The sequence below is a fragment of the Bos javanicus genome, chromosome 23 (assembly GCF_032452875.1).
Source record: "Bos javanicus breed banteng chromosome 23, ARS-OSU_banteng_1.0, whole genome shotgun sequence".
Classification (NCBI taxonomy): domain Eukaryota; kingdom Metazoa; phylum Chordata; class Mammalia; order Artiodactyla; family Bovidae; genus Bos; species Bos javanicus.
Genome location: NC_083890.1, coordinates 25,811,647 through 25,834,169, shown reverse-complemented (window position 1 = coordinate 25,834,169; position 22,523 = coordinate 25,811,647). Strand labels below are relative to the sequence as shown.

The window sequence follows — 22,523 nt, the reverse complement described above, 5'->3', positions numbered from 1 at the left end:
ATGGGTATCAAGACATGCGGAATTATGAACACTGAAATACAGACATAATTACCATAGAATTAAGTACTTTACATAAATTCATTACAATTTTAGAATATAAACTTTTTTCTATGTTGGCTTTCAACTGTTTCATGAAATTTATATAAATGCAGAAATTCTCTGGAGTTTCTGTAACACGTTTTGGGTTATTATTTTTTTTTTAAGAATAAATGATCAGATTGTGTATAACAAAACAAAATAAAAAAGAGTGCATTGTCTTGCTATGACTATTAGTAGACTATAATAAAGTATCACACATTAATTAACCTTAAACGACTGAAGTTTATTATATCACAGCTCTGGGGGCAAGAATTGTGATACTAAGGTGTGGCAGGGCAATGCTCTTTCTGAAGGTGCCGGGGAGGAATCTGTTCCAAGTTTCTCTCCTAGCAGCTGGTATTTTGTTAGCAGTTTGGGGCGTTCCTTGGCTGTGAAAGCAGACTTCAGACTTCACATGGCATTAGCCTTTTGCCTATGTGGATGTCTAAATTTACCCCCTTTTTTTAAGGTCAACAGTCTTACTGTATTAGGGATGCACTCTACTCCATCTTTAATGACACCTGCAATGACTCCATTTTCAAACAAAGTCACATTCAGAGGTACTGGAGGTAAAGGATTTCAATATGTGAATTTAGGAGAGGTGGTGAGGGAGATACAGTTTAACCCATAACCTAGAGTATATTCTGAAGGAAATGGGAATCAGAGAAATACAAACACAGTTTTTATATAATTATTTTGAGAAATTTATGAAAGCAGAGTATAAAGGAGGATCTAGAGTTGGTAGAAAATTGTATTGTTTTGATTTTTAAGGTGGACAATATTTTGAAAAACATAAGGTTCTTGGGGAAAAGCTCGTGGAAAGTCTTAGAGGAACAACTGAGGATCGAAGTCCAGAGAGCACAGTACAGAATGAACGGAGATAAAGATGGATTGGTGTTCCCTGTGAAGAAAGGGAAATACTTCTGTTAATAACACAATGAGAGAAGAGTAACGGAGAGGTGGAGATTTAGATTTGTTATATTTATTATTACAAAGATGAGATAATTGTCTTCTAATTGATTATTGTTATTATTGTTAATTTTATTTGTCAAAGTGGGAACACGGTGGGTGAGTATAAGGTGGGAGTAGATTTGGAAGTTGAATGAAGGTAGATTTTTTAATGAATGAGAGGATTACTTGATAGTGCTGGTGTCCAAATTGTGATAGGTAATCACACACATAAAGAGGAACCGTGTGCTCACATGTGTGAATTTCTATAGCATGTTTAACTGCCAGTATGAGAGATGAGTAATTAGATTTATCCATATTTGGAGGGTTTTTTTTCAAGTACATGTGGTATAAGGGCAATGAGGTCAGAGATTTTTACTCACTAGTAAAATAATATTTAAAATTATTAACCATGGTAACCACAAAGCAGAAGGTGGGAAGTAAAGTCAAGAGGTACTGAGGATTCAGGAGAAATTGGAAGACCCTAATGAGACTGACACACTGGAGTAGCTGAGCAAGCAAGTACAGGACTTTACATTTCTGGTTTCATCTGAATACTCAATTGTGGATGTCACCTGCTACCATCCTTAAAGGGAGGATGCTGAGTTAGTATTGGATTCAGTCGCAACAGGCAAAAATAAAACATACAAATGGTTTAAAGATACAAAATTTGTTTCCTACTGGAAGTAATTCAGAAAGTGAGCATATAGTAGTTTCATAAAGCTATCAAAACTCCAGAATCATTCTATTAATATCTTCTTTTCTGTCCATATCATATTACATGATCAGAGATATTCTTAGAGATCCACCCATCATGCCACATTCCAGCCATCCAAATAGTTAGAGAAAAGAAGAAAATCACATAATTTTCCTTTAAGAACACATTCCAGAGATGATACTGAATGTAGTCATTTAGTTGACAAGTCATGTTCAACTTTTTGCAATGCCGCAGACTGCAGCACTCCAGGCTTCCTTGTCCCTCCCCATCTCCCAGAGTTTGCCCAAGTTCATGTCCATTGACTTGGTGATGGCATCCAACCTCTGTCATCCTCTTCTCCTTCTTCCCTCAATCTTTCCCAGGATCAGGGTCTTTTCCAAAGAGTCATACAGAATAATTCATCTTAAAATGCCATAATAATTCATCTTAAATGGTCATAATTTAGTCACATTCAGCAGGGGATGCTAGGAAATCTCGTCTTTCTACTAGACTGTCATAGGCAGAGTAATAATTGAGGGACCTATAACTTAGGAAGAAGGGAGAATTAATATGAGAGGCAACCATCAGTGTGTGTATCAGAGCTTCATCTTAGAATACACCAGTAAAGGAGGAAGAAAAAAAATAAACTTGTGTCTAGTGGGGAGAACTGTAATCATCATGGAAGGTTAGGCATATGAATTACAGCATCATTGTGTTCTACTCCACCTGGACAATGGTCAGAGAGCCTGAGTCAGAGGACCAAAGTCTAAAAAGCGGTCTTAGGACACCATAAAATGTTTGATTGGAAAATGTGTAGATGTGGGATCCATCTGTCATGTTATAGAAAGATACATCTCTAGCCTCATAATCCAGGAATACCCCCACACGAAGGGGTTTTTCTTTTAGAGTAAGAGAAGTTTCTGGGGTTGTGAGGACCCAGTACTCCCCATCATAGAGCCTAATGGCCCAGAAACCATTCTGCGGTGACATTGTGACCATCTCATTCCTTGCTACATTATTCCTACAAACTCCCAGGTCCCAGGAATGTGCATTCTGAACCTCCACCTCCCAGAAGTATCTCCCTGAGCTGACATGCAGCTGACCAAGCACACAGGGACGGGAGACAAATCTCTCTGGGCAGCTGGGAAGATCTTGACATGGTTCTTGCCAGGTTACTCTTCTCCCCTCTTCAGACAGGAAGAGAGCAGGATGGGCAGTGGCTGCATCCAGAGTCAAGTTTACTGCAAAGACAAGAGATCATCAGTTTTCTGGGAAGAGTCTCAGTAGGCTTGGGCCAGAGTTCTGTGAGAGCTCCTCTGGTTCTGGGGAGATCCAGTTCACCTCCCTGAATCTTCCCTGGGACTACCCACAAGGAACAGGGTCTGTCTTGGACCATAATAGACTCACCAGTCTGGAACTCTTCTTTTCTCCAATCTGCAAGGAACAAATGAACATAGAATCCACCATCTGACAGGTAGAGCTGCCTGTCTATCCAGAATACTATGGTAATAAACTCCTTAATTCAAGAATAATGACAACCAAAAAAGAAAAAAAAAAACTCTTTTTATATATTTGAACCTCTTTTTACAAGATGATAAATTATGTATGACTTAAAGACCTGTGCCAACCCTATGCTCTCCTCATCCAAAATTCATATAGGATAAATATTTGTAATTTATTTAGGATGTTTGAAAGGAAATTTAGGATATGATGGGTCTGACCAAATAATATATTATTCACTCTCGATTCCTCAGATTTTAGCAGATGATAACCATTCTACCTACACTCAAAACATGTTATATGCAATTGAAAATAATAAAACTACTAAAATGTAATGTCCCAAACATATTATTATCTGTTAGAATAATCTACTGGATTCATGAAATAAATTCCTGGAGTTTCCTTGATTTTCAGTAAATCATTTTGCACACAGTAGATGTTCATTTAAAATATCTTTTAATAATAGGATTTTCTTCATCAGAACCCGTGTTGCTCACCAGCATATAATGGTATATCCCTCCATGCTGCAAAAGAACAAAATAGAAAAAAAACTTTACTTTTATCCTTGCATGTCTCTCTTACTGTCTTATTTTATTACAAACAAATATAAGAAATATTTGTCTTTGTTCTATTTCTTCTACTGAATCCTTTGAACTTCCTCTTTCTATCCTATATCCTCATATTCCAATTTTCAAATATGGTGATAAAAATGATCAGGTAGAGGTTAGATAGAAATATAGAAAAAACAAAAGTGGCAGGGATAGGAGCATCAAGGAAGGAGCATAGAAGGAAGGAAGGAACAAATGAATGAAAGGGGAGAGAAAGAATTACAGGCTGAGTCATTCGTGGCTTGCACTTCAGAGAGAATTTATTGAAAGCATCTATATTTATAAAGATAATGCTTCCGATACCGCTTTGCTTAAACATTTTTGTTGTATTTCTGCATTCTATCCCACTGGCATAGGGGCAGACTCTAAGAAAAGTAGTACAGTGAAGGTTTCTGAGAGATAATCATTACTCACCAGACTTGAATTGATCCTTCTTCCTCTCTGAAAGAAAATACACCATCATGTATGTATATATAAACAGATTTTCTTAACATCACAAAGAAAATGTGAGTAATGCTATGCATCTGTCAATATTTGTGTCTGAAATTTGCTAAGTAATGTACATTTCAAATGCAATGAAAGAAATGTCTGAAGTTCATTCCTTCTGGAAATTTTACTAAAATTTGAAGAATATAATCTGATATGAAAGGACACCTTGTTGCTGTTCAGTCACTCAGTTGTGTCTGACCCTCTTTGAGACCCCATGGACAGGCGCATCCCTGTCCACCATCTCCCAGAGTTTGCTTAAACTCACGTCCATTGAGTCAGTGATGCCATCCAGTCATCTCATCCTCTTTCATTCCCTTTTCTTCCTGCCTTCAATCTTTCCCAGCATCAGGGTCTTTTCCCATCAATTGGGTCTTCATGTCAGGTGGCCAACGTATTGGAGCTTCAACTTCAGCATCAGTTCTTCCAATGAATATTCAGGACTGATTTCCTTCAGGATGGACTGGTTTGATCTTCTTGCTGTCCAGGGTACTCTCAAGAGTCTTTGCCAGCAACATAGTTCCAAGGCATCAATTCTTTGGTGCTCAGCCTTTTTTACTGACCAGCTGTCACATCCATACATGATTACTGGGAAAACCATAGCTTTGACTATACAGACCTTTGCAGGCAAAGTAATGTCTCTAAACAGCATGTTTTAATATGTTGTTTAGGTTTGTCATAGCTTTTCTTCCAAGGAGCAAGCGTCTTTTAATTTCTTGGCTACAGTCACTGTCCTTTTGGGGGCCCAGAAAATAATAATTGTTGTAGTAGGATACTAAAAACAATGTAGAATTAGTTTAGAAAATAGTCATAGAATTAGAGATATAATATCAATGAAGTTTGTTTGACTGACTGAAAAAATATATGTTCAAGACCCTGACGGAAGAGAAATTTGTTGAATTAACTATTAAATGGTTAAAATAGAAATGAATGTACACTAATAATTTTGGTTGGAAAGAAAAGATGATGCAAACTCATGTGAAAATATTTTTATACCTTAGATCACTGAAGATTATGGTCCAGCAAAATGTATCAAGATTACATTTGACATTAGTATATGCAAAGTGTCTAGAAGGTCAACAAAAGAGGAACTTATTCAGCTGCTTTGGAGTCTGAATACTATTCTTATATTGAAAGAAGATAATATATATATATATATATATATATATATATAAAAGGGGGACTCCATCTCAGAGCACATGAGGAAAAATCAAAGTTAAAGGAAACTTTCTATTGAATGGAAATAATCACATTCTTCTTAGCCTAATCCCTTTCAACTCACCAATTTTTTTTTTTTCACCAACTTTATAATGAAGCTATGATAGTCACCAGGAAGATAAAATAAAAGAGAAAGAATAAAAAGTAGAGGAGAGAATTAAGAGACTTAATATGGGAGAAGTTCAGAAAGTCAAAGAAAATGGAAAAGATAATTTGAAATTCACAAGAATGCCAAGGAAAGACAGCAGTATGTAAGAGGTGAATGTCAAGAAATGAGGGAAAAATTTATCTGGAAATATATCTTTTTTAAAAAGTCATAAAACTTACCAATTTCTTTCTTGAGTTGTTCTGAAAAATATAATGGAAAAGCTCATATAAATTTCAAGGAAAACCAATACAGAAAATGAAAGTGAAAATAAAATTTCCATTGTACAGTAGATAGAAAAGATGAATATAATTAAAAAAAAAAAACAAAAAAACAAAGAAACAAAACTCCTGAAAAATACCAAGGAAGCAAATATTTTTATATTGGAAAAATGGTGAAAATTTGTTCTTGCAGATGAAAAATGTTGCCTGACACTTTGGTAAACAATGAATGTTGCCAACCATGAAGCCATCAGAACCTGATGATGTACACTGAGGGGCTTCATGATGGAGAAAACAAGATACATGGCCCCAGTATCAATGATGTATATCAAAGGAATAATTTCAGTGAGCTGAGACTCTTGTCTCTTGCCATATGTAGAAAGGCATTAACATCATTTACTTGAGATGCCTGTTTTGTTTTGGTTTTTTTTTTTAATTATTGTTAGAAGTAATCTTGATGTGTTCCACTATAGTTGTTTTGTTTGTTTTTTTTTTCTCCAGTTAAAACTCCTATATATCTTGAATCCTTCCTTATCTCTCTGTAAGAGTTCCTCAGAACTCTCTGAGAGGCTGTATCCAGGTTTTAGTCCCAAGTAAGGTCCCCAATGGAGAAGGCAATGGCACCTCACTCCAGTACTCTTGCCTGGAAAATCCCATGGATGGAGGAGCCTGGTGGGCTGCAGTCCATGGGGTCGCTAGGAGTTGGACATGACTGAGTGACTTCACTTTCACTTTTCACTTTCATTCATTGGAGAAGGAAATGGCAACCCAATCCAGTGTTCTTGCCTGGAAAATCCCAGGGATGGGGGAGTCTGGTGGGCTGCCGTCTATGGGGTCACACAGAGTCGGACATGGCTGAAGCCACTTAGCAGCAGCAGCAGCAGCAAGGTCCCCAATGGAGAAGGCAATGGCACCCCACTCCAGTACTCTTGCCTGGAAAATCCCATGGATGGAGGAGCCTGGTGGGCTGCAGTCCATGGGGTCGCTAAGAGTTGGACACGACTGAAGAGACTTAGCAGCAGCAGCAAGGTCCCCAATAAAATATAACTTGAAACTTTTAGCTTGTGCATTTGTTTTTCAGTCAACAATTTTGGTTTGGTGACCAACAAAGGTTCCAAAAACAGACTGCTTTCCTTCACCTGAACTCGAGGAGGATCTCTAGCTTTGGGACCAGATGAAGTTCCCTTGTGCCCATCTACATCCTTAGAGTTCCAGACAATTCTGGGTGGATCTTGGGTCTCCTGTTATTAACTGATGAGCCTGAGTTTTAGTCAGTGGTATTAATTCTCTGGCTGGAGTAGTAGTTTTTCCTTGAAATTTAGTTTCAAGAAGAGACGCCTGGGTGAAAGACACAGAAACTTTTGCTCGATTGAAAGACACTAAGAGAGTTATCCTCAGTTGAGATACACTGGGAAGATTTTATCCTGTGAGTATAGAATTTGTATCTACAAGTACTTGCTTTGTTGCATATTAAAGGACATCTCACTATAAAAATGGCCAAATTGAAGCTCTTTTAACATACCCAAATTATGTTTTTGTATGCACAGTTAAAAAAAGCTGGCTTGATGGAACATTTTTTCAGAATTCTGACTTTAAGGGGAAAAAAAAATCTGCTATGGAGGAACTTGCATTTTTCTCCCTGTGTCTTTAAAACGTAAATGTTCTATCTGCTCGTCTCAGATATTTTTTCTGTGTTTTGAGAGCTTGGTCTCTGCCTTCCAGAAGGTAAACATATGGCAAGAATTTGGCAGGCAGTCAGATAGACTAGGATTCTGAGCAATCTTTTTGTCTGCCAACTCTTGGTAAGGAATCTGCCTGCAATGCAGGAGACCCAAGTTCGATCCCTGAGTCAGGAAGATCCCCTGGAGAAGGGAATGGCTACCCACTCCAGTATTTTTTCCTGATAGTCTATGGACAGAGGAGCCTGGTGGGCTACAGTCCATGGGGTCGCAAAGAGTTGGACATGACTGAGCAACAAACTACATGGCAACTCTCAAAAAATTTGTCATAAGGGGCCCCAACACATAAGGCCTTTGTCATCCTAACCTTCAGTGCACCTGCCTGTATAATGATAGCCCTTTACTTAGACAAGTTTTGTGAGTAAACATTTAAGATCTTGTGAAGATTGCATCCTTTTTGATCTCTTGTGGAGACACTTTGGTGTCTTATTGGTTTTAGTTGCTATTATGATTCTACTCATCAATGGCCAGACAATGGAGTCTTTACATTGAAGAAACTTTTAAACTGGTGAATTTTAGAAAGTTCTCACTATGAACAGCTATTTTATTGACATCTATGGGAAAAAAAAATTAGAAAGTGGATAAAAAATATATATGAAATGGGTAACCTAAAAACTCCCTTAGTTTAACACAAAAAAATTTGAGAAGCCTTATATTTGGTCTCAGCTGCCCATCAATCAGTCTTACAAATGCTAATAAAACCTTAGATCAACTTTTAATTAGGTTGATTAATAGAGGAATAAGAAGCTGAAGAAAAATCTAAAAATTTCTTCTCTAATAAGTACAAATTTTAAAGGGCCTCATCCCTTTATAATATGTGTAACTATTATAACTTTATAATATGTGTAATTAAAGTTACTGGGATGACAAGTGAAACATTTCACTATGTAAGGAAAGTAGGAGGTTCAGGAAAAGAAGGTTTGAAAAATGGGGATATATTTTGTTAAGGGGAAAAACATGATTTTGTCCTAAAGCTGGTTATTCCTAAATGAAGAAGTCAGAGTGTTAGTCGCTCAGTTGTTTCTGACTCTTTGTGACCCCATGGACTGTAGCCCACAAGGCTCCTCTGTCCATGGAATTCTTCAGGAAAGAATACTGGAGAGGGTAGACATTCCCTTCTTCAGGGATCTTCCCAATCCAGGGATGGAACCCAGGTCTTCTGCCTTGCAGGCAGATTCTGTACCATCTGAGTCACCAAGGAAAAGAGGCTAAATGGGGAAAAGGGAGGGGGGGCGGGGGGGTTAACTAATGTAGATACAGAAAGTTGTGAAAAATGATTCCTTAAAAAATAATTTTGTACATGTTAAGGCCGGAGTGGAATTGGATTTATTAGGTAAATAAATTATGTTCTTGAGGTCGAACTGGGGCAGGACAGGGGTTTTCTCTTTCTGTTAAGAGAACAAAGACTTTTGGAATGTTGAGCTATACTTGATAGCAGATTGTGAATTTCTTTGCCTTCTAAATGTTCTGTATTTGCCTTAAAATATTTTTTGTCACTTTGGTTAGATAAATAAATGTTGATTTACAGTTTCTTATGATCCTATTTGATCAAGTTTTTTTTAAACTTTTTGATACCTTTGACAAACTTACCCAAGGAAAAGACAGAAAAAATTACTATGGCAAGAAAGAAAATAAACCTGGGAAAAGGTATGTAAATTATCTGTACAAGTGAGAGAAGACTTTAGTAAATGGTCAAGGGCATTGGAAGCATGAACCTAATGTCCACACTGGACCAGGCTTTGAAAGGACAATGAAGAAAGAAATATGAAACAAATTCACAAGCAAAATTTTAGGTTAGAACGGGAGACATTCAGAAGAACTGTGAGCCAATAAGAGGCTAATCCATAAAAATGTTGATTTTGAAAAGTTTTGTGGCTATAAAAGAACATCAGAAATAATTTGCCCGCTTCATTCTGAAATTCTTCTGCAAAATAAAAAGAGCTATGTAAATATTATTGAAAATAAATTCCATGAAAATAAATGTAAAGAAAATTAAACATATTATATTTGAAATGTACAGTTGTCATTAAACACATGCCAGAATGAAGCCTGTCTTAGCTCAGTTACGTGAAAGGAACGATGGTAAAGTATTACATGGCAGGGGAAGTGAAAGTGTTAGTAACTCAGTCGTGTCCAACTCTTTGTGACCCCATGAGGTGTAGCCCACCGGGCTCCTCTATCATGGGATTCTCCAGGCAAGAATACTGGAGTAGATTGTTGTTCTCTTCTCTGGGGGATCTTCCCGACCTAAGGATCTAACCCAGGTCTCCTGCATCACAGGCAGATTCTTTATAGTGGGAGCCTCAGGGAAGCCCACATGGCAGGGAAAGGGGTTCGAATCAACAGAACTGAGCCTGACTCAAAGAAAGCGAACATATCAGAAATGTTAAAAATACCAAAACTCCGCAAGTACATGGTTAATAATATTCACTAGACAGAAAGGATATCTCTCTCTGGATTGCAAAGGCAAGAGAAATCAAATGAGTGCCATGGGGAAAACGGAAAGAAAATGAAGATTTCACACTTCAGTTAGATAATGACAATGAGAATAAATTATGGAACAGTGAATGGATGTTTGGGTGGAGGAAGCTGATCATTGACAAATACAGAGATCTAAGTAGTAGATTAACTAGTGACTAGGAACAGAATGAAATACACTTTGTTATTGATTGAAAAGTTACCTTTTCTTTATGCTTCTGGAATAATGAATTATTTCCCTAACAGTCTTCTACCTTAGCCATGTAAATGTGCATTATTAACAACATGTGCGTATTTAACACATTTAATGTATTTAAAATATTTTTCCAGTCATAATTCCTTTTATATTCAGTCTCTAACATGACTGTGAAGTTAGATTTTATTCAAGGGAAACCTGTATCCTCTTAAAATGACCTTAGATGGCTTTTACAGCTTGCTCACTTGCTGGTTTAACAAGATGTTCCCAAGTCATTATGACGTTCCCCATGTGACCTGGAAATGGCACGATTTTTTTGAGAGATTTCCCGTTCTTTTCCTGAGCTATGGTTTATAGAGATCATGTTCTTGGCCATGGGGCTTTGGCCATGGGGGTTGTAATTGTTGGGGGATGATCAAAATACCTGGATAAATTCAGTGAAACAAAATAGATGTGTATCTCACTATACATATGAACTATATTATTGACTTGCATTTTACCTTTTCTTTCTCGTTTGAAAAATAAAAGGAAGAAAAAAATCAATTTACCAGAATGAAAGTACAACATCAGGAATAGAGATGATCAACAATTTGAAAACATCCATAGTTTGTTTCAAAATGACCGATATTTCTGAGAATTAAAAGTTTCTGTAAGTTTTTGAACTCCGTGAAACCAGTCAGAAGCAATATGTACATCACTCAGTTCTTAGTGCAAAACAAGTTAAGATAGGAAATGACGCTGTGAGAGGGAGTAGGTGATAAGTCCTCTGGCATAAAAATGACAATCATTGCTCTTTCCTTGGACCTTCTACATTTTTCAGAGTAAACTACAAACACCTTGTAGGCACAACAGAGGCTACTCAGAAAGTGATGAGGCTGCATGGAGGCAAAGCCTCCATATGACCAGAACTGTATCTGTAGCAGCAGTCATGTGAAGCCTGCTGCGCACATTCAAGAGATATGGTTCCCAATTCCATCCAATCTGAAAACAGAAAAAAGTGATTGAGAAATACTGTTATAATGCTCCTGCTGCTAAGTCTCTGCAGTCATGTCTGACTCTGTGTGACCCCATAGAGGGTGGCCAACCAGGCTCCCCAGTCCCTGGGATTCTCCAGGCAAGAAACACTGGAGTGGGTTGTCATTTCCTTCTCCAAAGTATGAAAGTGAGAAGTGAAAGTGAAGTTGCTCAGTCGTGTCCAACTTTCAGCGACCCCATCGTCTGCAGCCTACCAGGCTCCTCCATCTATGGGATTTTCCAGGCAAGAGTACTGGAGTGGTTTGCCATTGCCTTCTCTGACTGTTACAATGGAGGATGGTAAAATTTTGGAAACATCATAGGCTATTACCTTCTCTTCCTGTTTACTTGAAAAATTCAGAATACAGATATGTATTATCAGATAACATTTCTGAAGAAAGTACTTCTAAATACATCAAAGAATTGCATTGTAGAGTTACTATTATGGAAATCAAAGTGCAAAAATAGAAATAATTATAGTTGGTAGAAAAAGATCCCAGAAATCTTTGTGTGAAGTATGTACTTGAGAATGCTTTATACTATGATCAATGGCAGTGGAAGACTTAGATTCAAGCTTACGTTTGACCAAAGGATGACATCGGAATTGACTTATCTTTCACAAGGCAAAACACAGCTAAACTTACTGAATAAGTAATTTAACAAAGTTTGGGGAAATATCAGTTGCATAAACTCTTATTTCCCCAGTTAGTCCTAATATTTGAAATTTGTAACAAAGGTCCAAAGATTTGATGTCTTCAGAAATACATACAGGGTATAAACCAGGTGGAGAAAATTGAGCAACATGTGAAAATGGTGAACATCACTTGGAAAACTAAGAGAGTAAGATGAAATCATGTAATAATATGAATGTGGGAGTTGAGTAAAATGACCATTGATAGTTGAAGACAAAGGCACAAGTTACAGATGAAACACCTACTAAGAGGCCAAAAAAAAAATTTTTTTTTGACTTGCCTTTTTCCTGTGCAATCCTGTCTAAAAAAGAAAAGAAGAAAAAATAAATTCAGAAGAAGCTGAACTTTACACGGGAAGTATGGTGTGGAATACAAAAGGAAAGAGTGGCAAAAGATGGGATTTGGGAACATAAAATGACAGAACTTTTTTTAAGGTGCAAATAAAAGATGCAACAACAGTTAAGAACATGCAAAAACATTTTTTGACTTGCCTTTTTCCTGTTTCATCTTATCTGAAGAAAAATAAGAGAGAAAAAATATTTTGTCAAAACGCAGGCCCAGTGTCAAAAAAAGAAGGCAGATATTTGAAACCCTTCTATAGTTGACTCCATAGGTCAAATGAACCACTATTGTGGGAACTGGAAAGGGGATGCTCCACAGGACATCCTGCAGTCAGGGGCATTGTTGTATTACATCCCACCACCCCCATCTCCAACTCCTGGAGCAAATGTAGCAAAGACAGATAATGACTCAACAAGAGGACATAGAATAGGACTGCTAGGACAAACAATATCCATCATTCATTGCTCAGTGGACCTTATTTTTCTCAGGGTGCAGTGCAAACAGGCACCATCACATGACGTGTTTGTTTACTGGTGAGCTTTTGGAGGCTTCCCTTGTGCTCAGTTGTTTGCCTGCCGTGCAGGAGGTCGCCTGTGATGCAGGCGATCCAGGTCCCATCCCTGGTTTGGGAAGATCCTCTGGAGAAGGAAATGGCAACCTACTCCAGTATTCTTGCCTGGAGAATCCCATGGAAGAGGAGCTGGCAGGCTATAGTCCGTGGGGTTGTAAAGAATCAGAAATGACTGAAGGGACTTAGCACACATGCATGCAAGGAAGGAATGCTTAGGAGTATGATCAATATCAGTGGAAGACTTAGACTCAAGATTACATTTGACCAAGAAGGACATCAGAACTGACTCATCTTTCCCAGGAGAAAAGATAGTGAAAATTGCCAGACAAGTAATCTCTCCAGGTTTAGGGAAAAAATATCAATTGTATAAATGTTGGTCCTGATCTTTGAAATTTCTGACAGTGCTCCAACGATGTGGTATCTCTAGAAATACATATAGGGTATAAACCAAGTGGCTATTAGTCAAATGTCCTTTATCTCACCACTTCTTAGTGACACTATGGGAAATCTCCAGAGACAAAAGAAGCCAATGTTTCTAGGGGGAGAGTGGTGTGAAGTACAAAGAGAAAGAATGCGATGTAGGAAACAGAAAATGACAGAACCTCGTGAGGAGAAATCCAGCACAACATTTGGAGAGAAATGGGTATACACCCAGGAGAAGATTGAGGTCATAGATGACATATAGATTAAAAGGCAGAGAATATTAAAGGCACTCAACAATGAGTTTTTTTTAAAGGCATTTTGGAGGAGGGAGTTGTCAGAAAATTTACCTAAATTATGCTGCAGTACTTCTGAAAAAGAAAACGAGGGATCCATGTAAATATATCGTGAGGGAAACATGAAGACAATCCAGTGTGCTCAAAAACTTTGTATTTAACATGAAACAAATCAGCATGCAGAAAAATATGAAAACATTGTTTGCAAATACACACACACAAACACTGGCTGAGAGCTCACACTTATCCAAAGAAGAGTCTGCAGCAGTGCACACAGAGATAAAGAAGAGAATTTACTGACTGAGAAATATCTTAGGAATAGCATATATGATGACTGCATTTTTAAAGTGTTATTATTTCCTTTTGACATTGCTGAGACTTTTAGCACTTGACTTGCTAGCTTTAGAAGGCATTGGATACCCTAACTTGATAGAAAGAGAACTGTGGTATTAATGCCAGTAGGAAGAGTTCTAAATCAAATGACCTGAGTTTTTCTTGAAGAATACCTTAGCATTAGAAACTATAAAACTGCTGAACTTATTAGGTATGTTCATAATAAATCTATCTGACCGTATGGAGCTGTCTACATTGATTCCTTTGCCAAGACAAACGAAAGAGGTAGGAATGGGGGAACTTGAGCAACATGTGAAGATGGCAGACATCACTTGGAAAACTAAATGAGTAAGATGAAATCATGTAATAATAGGGATGTGAGAGTTGAGGAGGATGATCATTGATAGTTGAGGACAAAGGAGCAAGTTACAGATGAAACACCAACTGAGAACAGGCAGAAAACAATTTGACTTGCCTTTTTCCTGTGCAATCTTGTCTGAGAAAAGAAAAGAAAAAATAAATTCAAAAGAAGCTGGTCTTTATAGGGGAAGCGTGTTCGGAGTATAAAAGGAAAGAATGGCAAAAGATGGGATTTAAAATGTAACATAAAATGACAGAATTTTTTTTAAGGTGCAAGGAATAGACGGAACATTTAAGAATATGTGGGAAAAAAAATTTGACTTACCTTTTTCCTTTGCAATCTTATCTGAGGAAAAAAAGAAGAGTAAAGCAGTTAAAAGAAGCCAGTGTTTCAGGGGAAGCTTGGTGTGAAGTACAAAAGAAAAGAAAAGGAAAAGATAGAATTTAGGTTAAAAAAAAACAACAACAACAGAAAACTTTTTTCTTAAGGTGCAAGTTACAGATTAAATAGCAAATAAGAATAGGCAAAAAACCTTGGATTTGCCTTTTTCCTGTGCAGTCTTGTCTGAGGGAAAACAAAAGAAAGAAGCAATTCAAAAGAGGCTGATCTTTACACGGGAAGTATGCGGTAAAGTTAAAGAAGGAAAGAATGGGAAAAGATGGAAGTTAGGTCACAGAAAATGACAGAACTTTTTCTTAAGGTGCAAATAAAAGATGAAACAACAATGAAGAACATGCAAAAACATTTTTTTTCACTTGCCTTTTTCCTGTTTAAGCTTATCTGCATAAGATAAGGGGGAATAAAATATTTATGAGTAAAAAGACGAGGGAAGAAAATATTTCGTCAAAACACAGGCCCAATGTCAAAAAAAGAGGGCAGATACTTGAAACCTTTCTATAGTTGACTCCATAGGTCAAATGAACCACTATTGTGGGAACTGGAAAGGGGATGCTCCACAGGACATCCTGCAGTCAGGGGCATTGTTGTATTACATCCCACCACCCCCATCTCCAACTCCTGGAGCAAATGGAGCAAAGACAGTTAATGACTCAATGAGAGGAGGTAGAATAGGACTGCTAGGACAAACAATATCCATCATTCATTGCTCAGTGGACCTTATTTTTCTCAGGGTGCAGTGCAAACAGGCACCATCACATGACGTGTTTGTTTACTGGTGAGCTTTTGGAGGCTTCCCTTGTGCTCAGTTGTTTGCCTGCCGTGCAGGAGGTCGCCTGTGATGCAGGCGATCCAGGTCCCATCCCTGGTTTGGGAAGATCCTCTGGAGAAGGAAATGGCAACCTACTCCAGTATTCTTGCCTGGAGAATCCCATGGAAGAGGAGCTGGCAGGCTATAGTCCGTGGGGTTGTAAAGAATCAGAAATGACTGAAGGGACTTAGCACACATGCATGCAAGGAAGGAATGCTTGGGACTATGATCAATATCAGTGGAAGACTTAGATTCAAGATTACATTTGACCAAAGAAGGACATCAGAACTGACTCATCTTTCCCAGGACAAAAGAGAGTGAAAATTGCCAGACAAGTAATCTCTCCAGGTTTGGGGAAAAAATAGCAGTTGTATTTATGTTGGTCCTGATCTTTGAAATTTCTCACAGTGCTCCAAAGATTTGGTGTCTTGAGAAATTCATATAAGGTATAAACCAGGTGGCTCTTAGTCAAATGCCCTTTATCTCACCACTTCTTAGTGAAACAATGGGAAACTCCAGAGAGAAAAGAAGCCAGTGTTTCTAGGGGGAGAGTGGTGTGGAGTACAAAGAGAAAGAATGGAATGTGGGAAACAGAAAATGACAGAACTTCATGAGGAGAAATCCAGCACAACATTTGGAGAGAAATGGGTATACACCCAGGAGAAGATCGAGGTCATAGATGACATACAGATAAAAAGGCAGAGAATATTAAAGGCACTCAACAATGAGTCTTTTAAAAGGCATTTTGGAGGAGGGAGTTGTCAGAAAATTTACCTAAATTGTGCTGCAGTACTTCTGAAAAAGAAAACGAGGGATCCATGTAAATATTTTGTGAGGGAAACATGAAGAAAATCCAGTGTGCTCAAAAACTTTGTATTTAACATGAAACAAATCAGGATGCTGATAAATATGAAAACATTGTTTGCAAATACACACACAAACACGGAGACACTGGCTGAGAGCTCACACTTATCCTGAGAACAGTCTGCAGCAGTGAAAACAGAAATAAAAGAAGAGAATTTACTGACTGAGAAATATCTTAGGAATAGCATATATGATGACCGCATTTTTAAAGTGTTATTATTTCCTTTTGACATTGCTGAGACTTTTAGCACTTGACTTGCTAGCTTTAGAAGGCATTGGATACCCTAACTTGATAGAAAGAGAACTGTGGTATTAATGCCAGTAGGAAGAGTTCTAAATCAAATGACCTGAGTTTTTCTTGAAGAATACCTTAGCATTAGAAACTATAAAACTGCTGAACTTATTAGGTATGTTCATAATAAATCTATCTGACCGTATGGAGCTGTCTACATTGATTCCTTTGCCAAGACAAATGAAAGAGGTAGAAATGGGGGAAATTGAGCTGCATGTGATGATGGCGGACATCACTTGGAAAACTAAGAGAATAAGATGAAATCATGTAATATTATGAATGTGGGAGTTGAGGAAGATGATCACTGATAGTTGAAGACAAAGTCGCAAGTTACAAATGAAACACCTGCTAAGAAGAGGCAAAAAAAATTTTTTGACTTGCCTTTTTCCTGTGCAATCTCATCTGAGAAGAGAAAAGAAGAAAAAATAAATCAACAGAAGCGGATCTTTACACGAGAAGCACGATGTGGCGTATAAAAGGGAAGAGTGGCAAAAGATGGGATTTAGGTAACATAAAAAGACAGAGCTTTTTTTTAAGATGCAAGGAATAGATGAAACAACTAAGAATATGTGAAAAAAAATTTGACTTACTCTTTTCCTGTGCAATCTCATCTGAGAAACAAAAGGAAGAGAAAAGCAGTTAAAAGAAGCCAGTTGTTTTATGGGAAGATTGGTGTGAAGTATAAAAGGAAAGTATAGGAAAAGATGGAATTTAGGTAACAAAACAATGACAACTTTTTTTTTTTCTTAAAATGCAAGTTACAGATTAAACAACAAATAATAACAGGCAAATAGATTTTGACTTGCCTTTTTCCTGTGCAGTCTTATCCGAGCAAAAGGAAAGAAGAAAAAAGCAATTCAAAACAAGCTCATTGATCTTTACAGGGGAAGTGTGCGGTAAAGTTAAAGAAGGAAAGAATGGGAAAAGATGGAAGTTAAGTCACAGAAAATGACAGAACTTTTTCTTAAGGTGCAAATAAAAGATGAAACAACAATGAAGAACATGCAAAAACTTTTTTTTCACTTGCCTTTTTCCTGTTTCATCTTCTCTGAAGAAAAAAGAGGAGGGAAAAAAATATTTTGTCAAAATGCAGGCCCAATGACAAAAAAATGAGGGCAGAAACTTGAAACCCTTCTATAGTTGACTCCAAAGGTCAAATTAACCACTATTTTGGGAACTGGAAAGGTGACGCTCCACAGGACATCCTGCAGTCAGGGGCATTGTTGTATTACATCCCACCAGCCCCATCTCCAACTCCTAGAGCAAATGTAGCAAAGACAGATAATGACTCAACGAGAGGAGGTAGAATAGGACTGCTAGGACAAACAATATCAATCTTCATCTTTTAGTGAACTTTCTCCTTTTTCAGGATGGAGTGGAAACAAGGACACATATTTAGGAAGTCATAAAGAAAATTCCATGGTTAGTGGAGACTGGCATGCCACAGTCTGTGGGGTTGCAAAGAGTTGGAAATAAGTCAGCAACTGAGCACAAAGAAGTCTACAGGCTTCTCAGGTGGCGCTAGTGGGAAAGAACCCACCTGCCAATGCATGAGACATAAGAGATGTGGGTACGATCCCTGAATCGGGAAGATCCCCTGGAGGAGGGCATGGCAAGCCTTCCAATATTCTTGCCTGGAGAATCCCACAGACAGAGGAGCCTGGAAGGCTACAGTCCTTAAGGTTGCAAAGAGTTGGACATGACTGAAGCAACTTGGCATACACGCACTCAAAGAAGCCTACAGTAAAAGTACCAATCAGCTGAATATGGTATCTGTAACTGTAATCTTATGAAGCCTGCTCAGTATATAGAAGAGATGTGCTTCTAAGTTCATTAAATTGTAAACACAATATGACTGAAAACCATCATTAGGAAATCAAGGACGTTAAACTTTTGAAGTTTATACTATTGTATTATGAAGAAACCTTTTATGAGTGTATAGGATTATAGTTTTTCACATCATCCATATAACATTTCAACACAGAAATTTTTTGTATATTTCCTTTTAAAAGTCCATCTACCAAAATCTGAAAATAAAGGCAGTTTGCTAAATTAATAATTATGTCAGAATAAAAATGCAGAAAAAATGAAACTATTACTACAGTAAAAAAGAAAATAAACTGAGGGAATACCATTAAATGTTTATTATTTAGGGCACTTGGGTGATATGCTCAATGGCAGTGGAAGAGGGAGTCTGAATGCTACAGTGGAACCATGAAGGATATCTGAGTTTTCATAGTCCTTAATGCTCAAAAGTCTCCAAGCCAGGCTTCAACAGTATGTAAACCATGAACTTCCAGATGTTTAAGCTGGATTTAGAAAAGGCAGAAGAACCAGAGATCGAATTGCCAACATCTGTTGCATCATCAAAAAAGCAAGAGTTCAAGAAAAACATCTACTTTTGCTTACCTGTGGTGGATTCATTTTGATATTTGGCAAAACCAATACAATATTGTAAAGTTTAAAAATAAAATAAAATTAAAAAAAAAAACTATGCCAAAGACTTCCACTGTGTGAAAGGTATTTGTAATATTGGGAAAAGTTAGGTAATACGATAACAGGTTAGAAAGGGAGGAGGACAACAATTTAAAATACCTTAGTGTCCTGTGGGATTCTAAGAGATATCTATTTCTGAACCTGAAAATGTGAGATTCCAAGGTTATCTCAGTAATTAGAAGATAATGTTTTGTACTTCCGTATATTCCTGGTTGCAAAAAAAAAAAAAAAAGAATATTATTGAAAATGACACCCAACTAAGTCATTGTATAGCACTTCCTCTAGGATAAAAAGATATCAATCATTGCTCTTGCATTGAGCCTTCCACCTTTTCAGAATATGATTAAAACATATACAAATTCATTCACCAGAAAGGTAGTTGAAAATAGATGACAAAGTAAAGGCACCCATCTGTCCATAGTTCTTCTGTTTAATAGTGGTCAAATGTCTGCTACATAAATAAAATTAATATATAACTGAAATGAATTCTTTCTCAAATGAAAATTGTCATTAAAACTTTATTTAAAATGTCAAAGTTTTAAGGAGTATATCCTGATGTAGGAAAAATTTCTTTGGCAACTTCCTAGGACAATGTTTTTCTTTGGCTTTAACTTCATTGACTCAGTGGACATGAGTTTGGGTAAATTCTGGGAGTTGTGATGGACAGGGAGGCCTGGGGTGCTGTAGTCCATGGGGTCGCAAAGCATCAGACACAACTGGGGGACTGAACTGAACTGAAGACAATGTTTTTCTTTGACTTCCACATCAAAAGTTAAGAACTGAGTGAAAGTCATCAATCATTGAAACTTTTTTGGCATATAAATTTCTTCTAAAGCATTAAACAAAATTCAAGTTGTCAACATGATCGTTGTGTCATTCAAACTCCAAAAAAAGAAAACAAATAAAAGACAGAAATTTACCATTGTTGAAAGAACAATTCCAAAACCAATCTCTGGAAATATTTTTGTGCTTGGGAATGCTAGGGTAATGTATTTGGGTTCAGTGGGTCAACCTTTTTCAAAACTCAATGAAAACAGACACAGACTAAACTACAGGAGAGGTACTTGACAAGGATGAGGAAGAACAGAGTAAAGACACCCATCTGTCCACAATCTACCTGCAGTGGAAGTCGTATCAGTCTTCCTACACAATTTTGACATATAACTGAATTAAATTATCTTTGAAATAAAAAAAAATACCACTGAAAGCTGTCATTAAAAGATGCTAAAGTTTTATATATTCTATTATGCTGTGGGAAAAAATATTTGGCAGCTTGCTAGGGCAATGCTTTCTTAGTCTCTCACATTGAAAATTGAGAGAGGAGTATAAGCAATTAAAAATTTCCTGGGACATACATTTCTTTTAATATCACTAAAAAAAAATTCGGGTTGCCAAGAAGATCATGTGTTATTCAAAGCGCAGATCAAGATTACTAATATTGGAAGAAAAAATTGCAAGGATAACATCAAAAATATTATTGTATTTGAAAATGTGTTCAGGCACAGCAGAAGAATGAGTGTGAAGTTAATGGACCAAGAAAAGAAAGCAAAATTTACACAGGCTTAGAAGAATCAATGAGTAGCCAAACTTTACTCAGCCTTCTTTATAGTCCAACTATCACATCCATCCATGACTACTGGGAAAAACAGCTTTGACTAGATGACGCTTTGTTGGAAAAGTAGTGTCTCTGCTTTATAATACGCTATCTAGGTTGGTCACAGCTTTTGTTTCAAAGAGAAAGCAACTTTTAATTTCATGGTTGCAGTCCCCATCTGCAATGATTTTGGAGCCCCCCAAAAATGAAGTCTCTCACTGTTTCCATTGTTTCCCCATCTATTTGCCATGAATTGATGTGACTGCATGCCATGATCTTCGTTTTCTGAATGTTGAGTTTAAAGCCAACTTTTTCACTCTCCTCTTTCACTTTCATCAAGAGGTTCTTTAGTTCTTCTTAGCTTTCTGCCATAATGGTGGTGTCATCTGCATATCTGAGGTTATTAATATTTCTCCCGACAATCTTGATTCCAGCTTGTGTTTCATCCAGCCCAGCATTTCACATGATGTACTCTGCATAGAAGTTAAATAAGCAGGGTGACAATATACAGACTTGACATACTCCTTTTCCTATTTGAAACCAGTCTGTTGTTCCATGTCCAGTTGTAACTGTTGCTTCCTGACCTGCATACAGGTTTCTCAAGAGGCAGGTCAGGTGGTCTGGTATTCCCATCTCTTTCAGAATTTTCCACAGTTTATTGTGATCCACACAGTCAAAAGCTTTGGCGCAGTCAATAAATCAGAAGTAGATGTTTTTATGGAACTCTCATGCTTTTTCGATGATCCAATGGATGTCAGCAATTTGATCTCTGGTTCCTCTGCCTTTTCTAAAACCAGCTTGAACATCAGGAACTTCACGGTTCATGTATTGCTGAAGCCTGGCTTGGAGAATTTTATGCATTACTTTGCTAGCATGTGAGATGAGTGCAATTGTGTGGTAGTTTGAGCATTCTTTGGCATTGCCTTTCTTTGGGATTGGAATGAAAACTGACTTTTCCAGTCCTGTGGCCACTGCTGAGTTTTCCAACTTTGCTGGCATATCTTTTTAAATAATTCATAATCTCTTTTGTTATTAGTTAGGCTTTCATTATTCATTTTTAAGGTATGATGAGCTGTTTGACATTCAGTGGGGAAACTAAATGGAAAGATATTTCTATGGCAAAGTATATAAGTCTAAACACTATCTGTATCAGTAGTTATATATTTTTCAAATAGGAACATTTTAAATGAATTCTATCAAAATCTAAAATATAGTTATAATGTAATGTATCAGAATTACAAGCATCTGAATGCAGAGTTCCAAAGAATAGCAAGAAGAGATAAGAAAGCCTTCCTCAGTGATCAATGCAAAGAAATAGAGGAAAACAACAGAATGGGAAAGACTAGAGATCTCTTCAAGAAAATTAGAGATACCAAGGGAACATTTCAGGCAAATATGGGCTCAATAAAGGACGGAAATGGTATGGACCTAACAGAAGCAGAAGATATTAAGAAGAGGTGGCAAGAATACAGAGTGAGTGAAGTTGCTCAGTCGTGTCCAACTCTTTGCGATCCCATGGACTGTAGCCCACCAGGCTCCTCCATCCATGGGATTCTCCAGGCAAGAATACTGGAGTGGGTTGCCATTTCCTTCTGCAAAGAATACACAGAAGAACTGTACAAAAAAGATCTTAACGACCAAAATAATCATGATGGTATGATCACTCACCTAGAGCCAGACATCCTTGAATGTGGACTCAAGTGGGCCTTAGAAAGCATCGCTACGAA

At 37.4% G+C, this 22,523-nt stretch overlaps 1 protein-coding gene across 2 annotated transcripts; it reads right to left on the bottom strand.

The window, feature by feature from the left end:
* Nucleotides 1-1,680: 1,680 nt before the first annotated feature.
* LOC133236453 (butyrophilin subfamily 1 member A1-like) lies at nucleotides 1,681-17,825 on the bottom strand. Of its 2 annotated transcripts, XM_061398483.1 has the most exons (8): nucleotides 17,734-17,824; nucleotides 17,297-17,317; nucleotides 17,088-17,108; nucleotides 5,863-5,883; nucleotides 4,246-4,272; nucleotides 3,721-3,747; nucleotides 3,131-3,157; nucleotides 1,681-2,964 (listed from the first exon to the last, which is right to left on the bottom strand). In XM_061398483.1, exons 1-8 carry the CDS (start codon nucleotides 17,747-17,749, stop codon nucleotides 2,441-2,443), a joined length of 684 nt encoding a protein of 227 aa, XP_061254467.1. In that variant the 5' UTR covers nucleotides 17,750-17,824; the 3' UTR covers nucleotides 1,681-2,440. The 2 variants fall into 2 exon arrangements, with proteins under 2 accessions (XP_061254467.1, XP_061254468.1); XM_061398484.1 differs by lacking the exon at nucleotides 17,088-17,108 and having other exon boundaries at nucleotides 17,734-17,825.
* Between the last annotated feature and the right edge of the window lie 4,698 nt (nucleotides 17,826-22,523).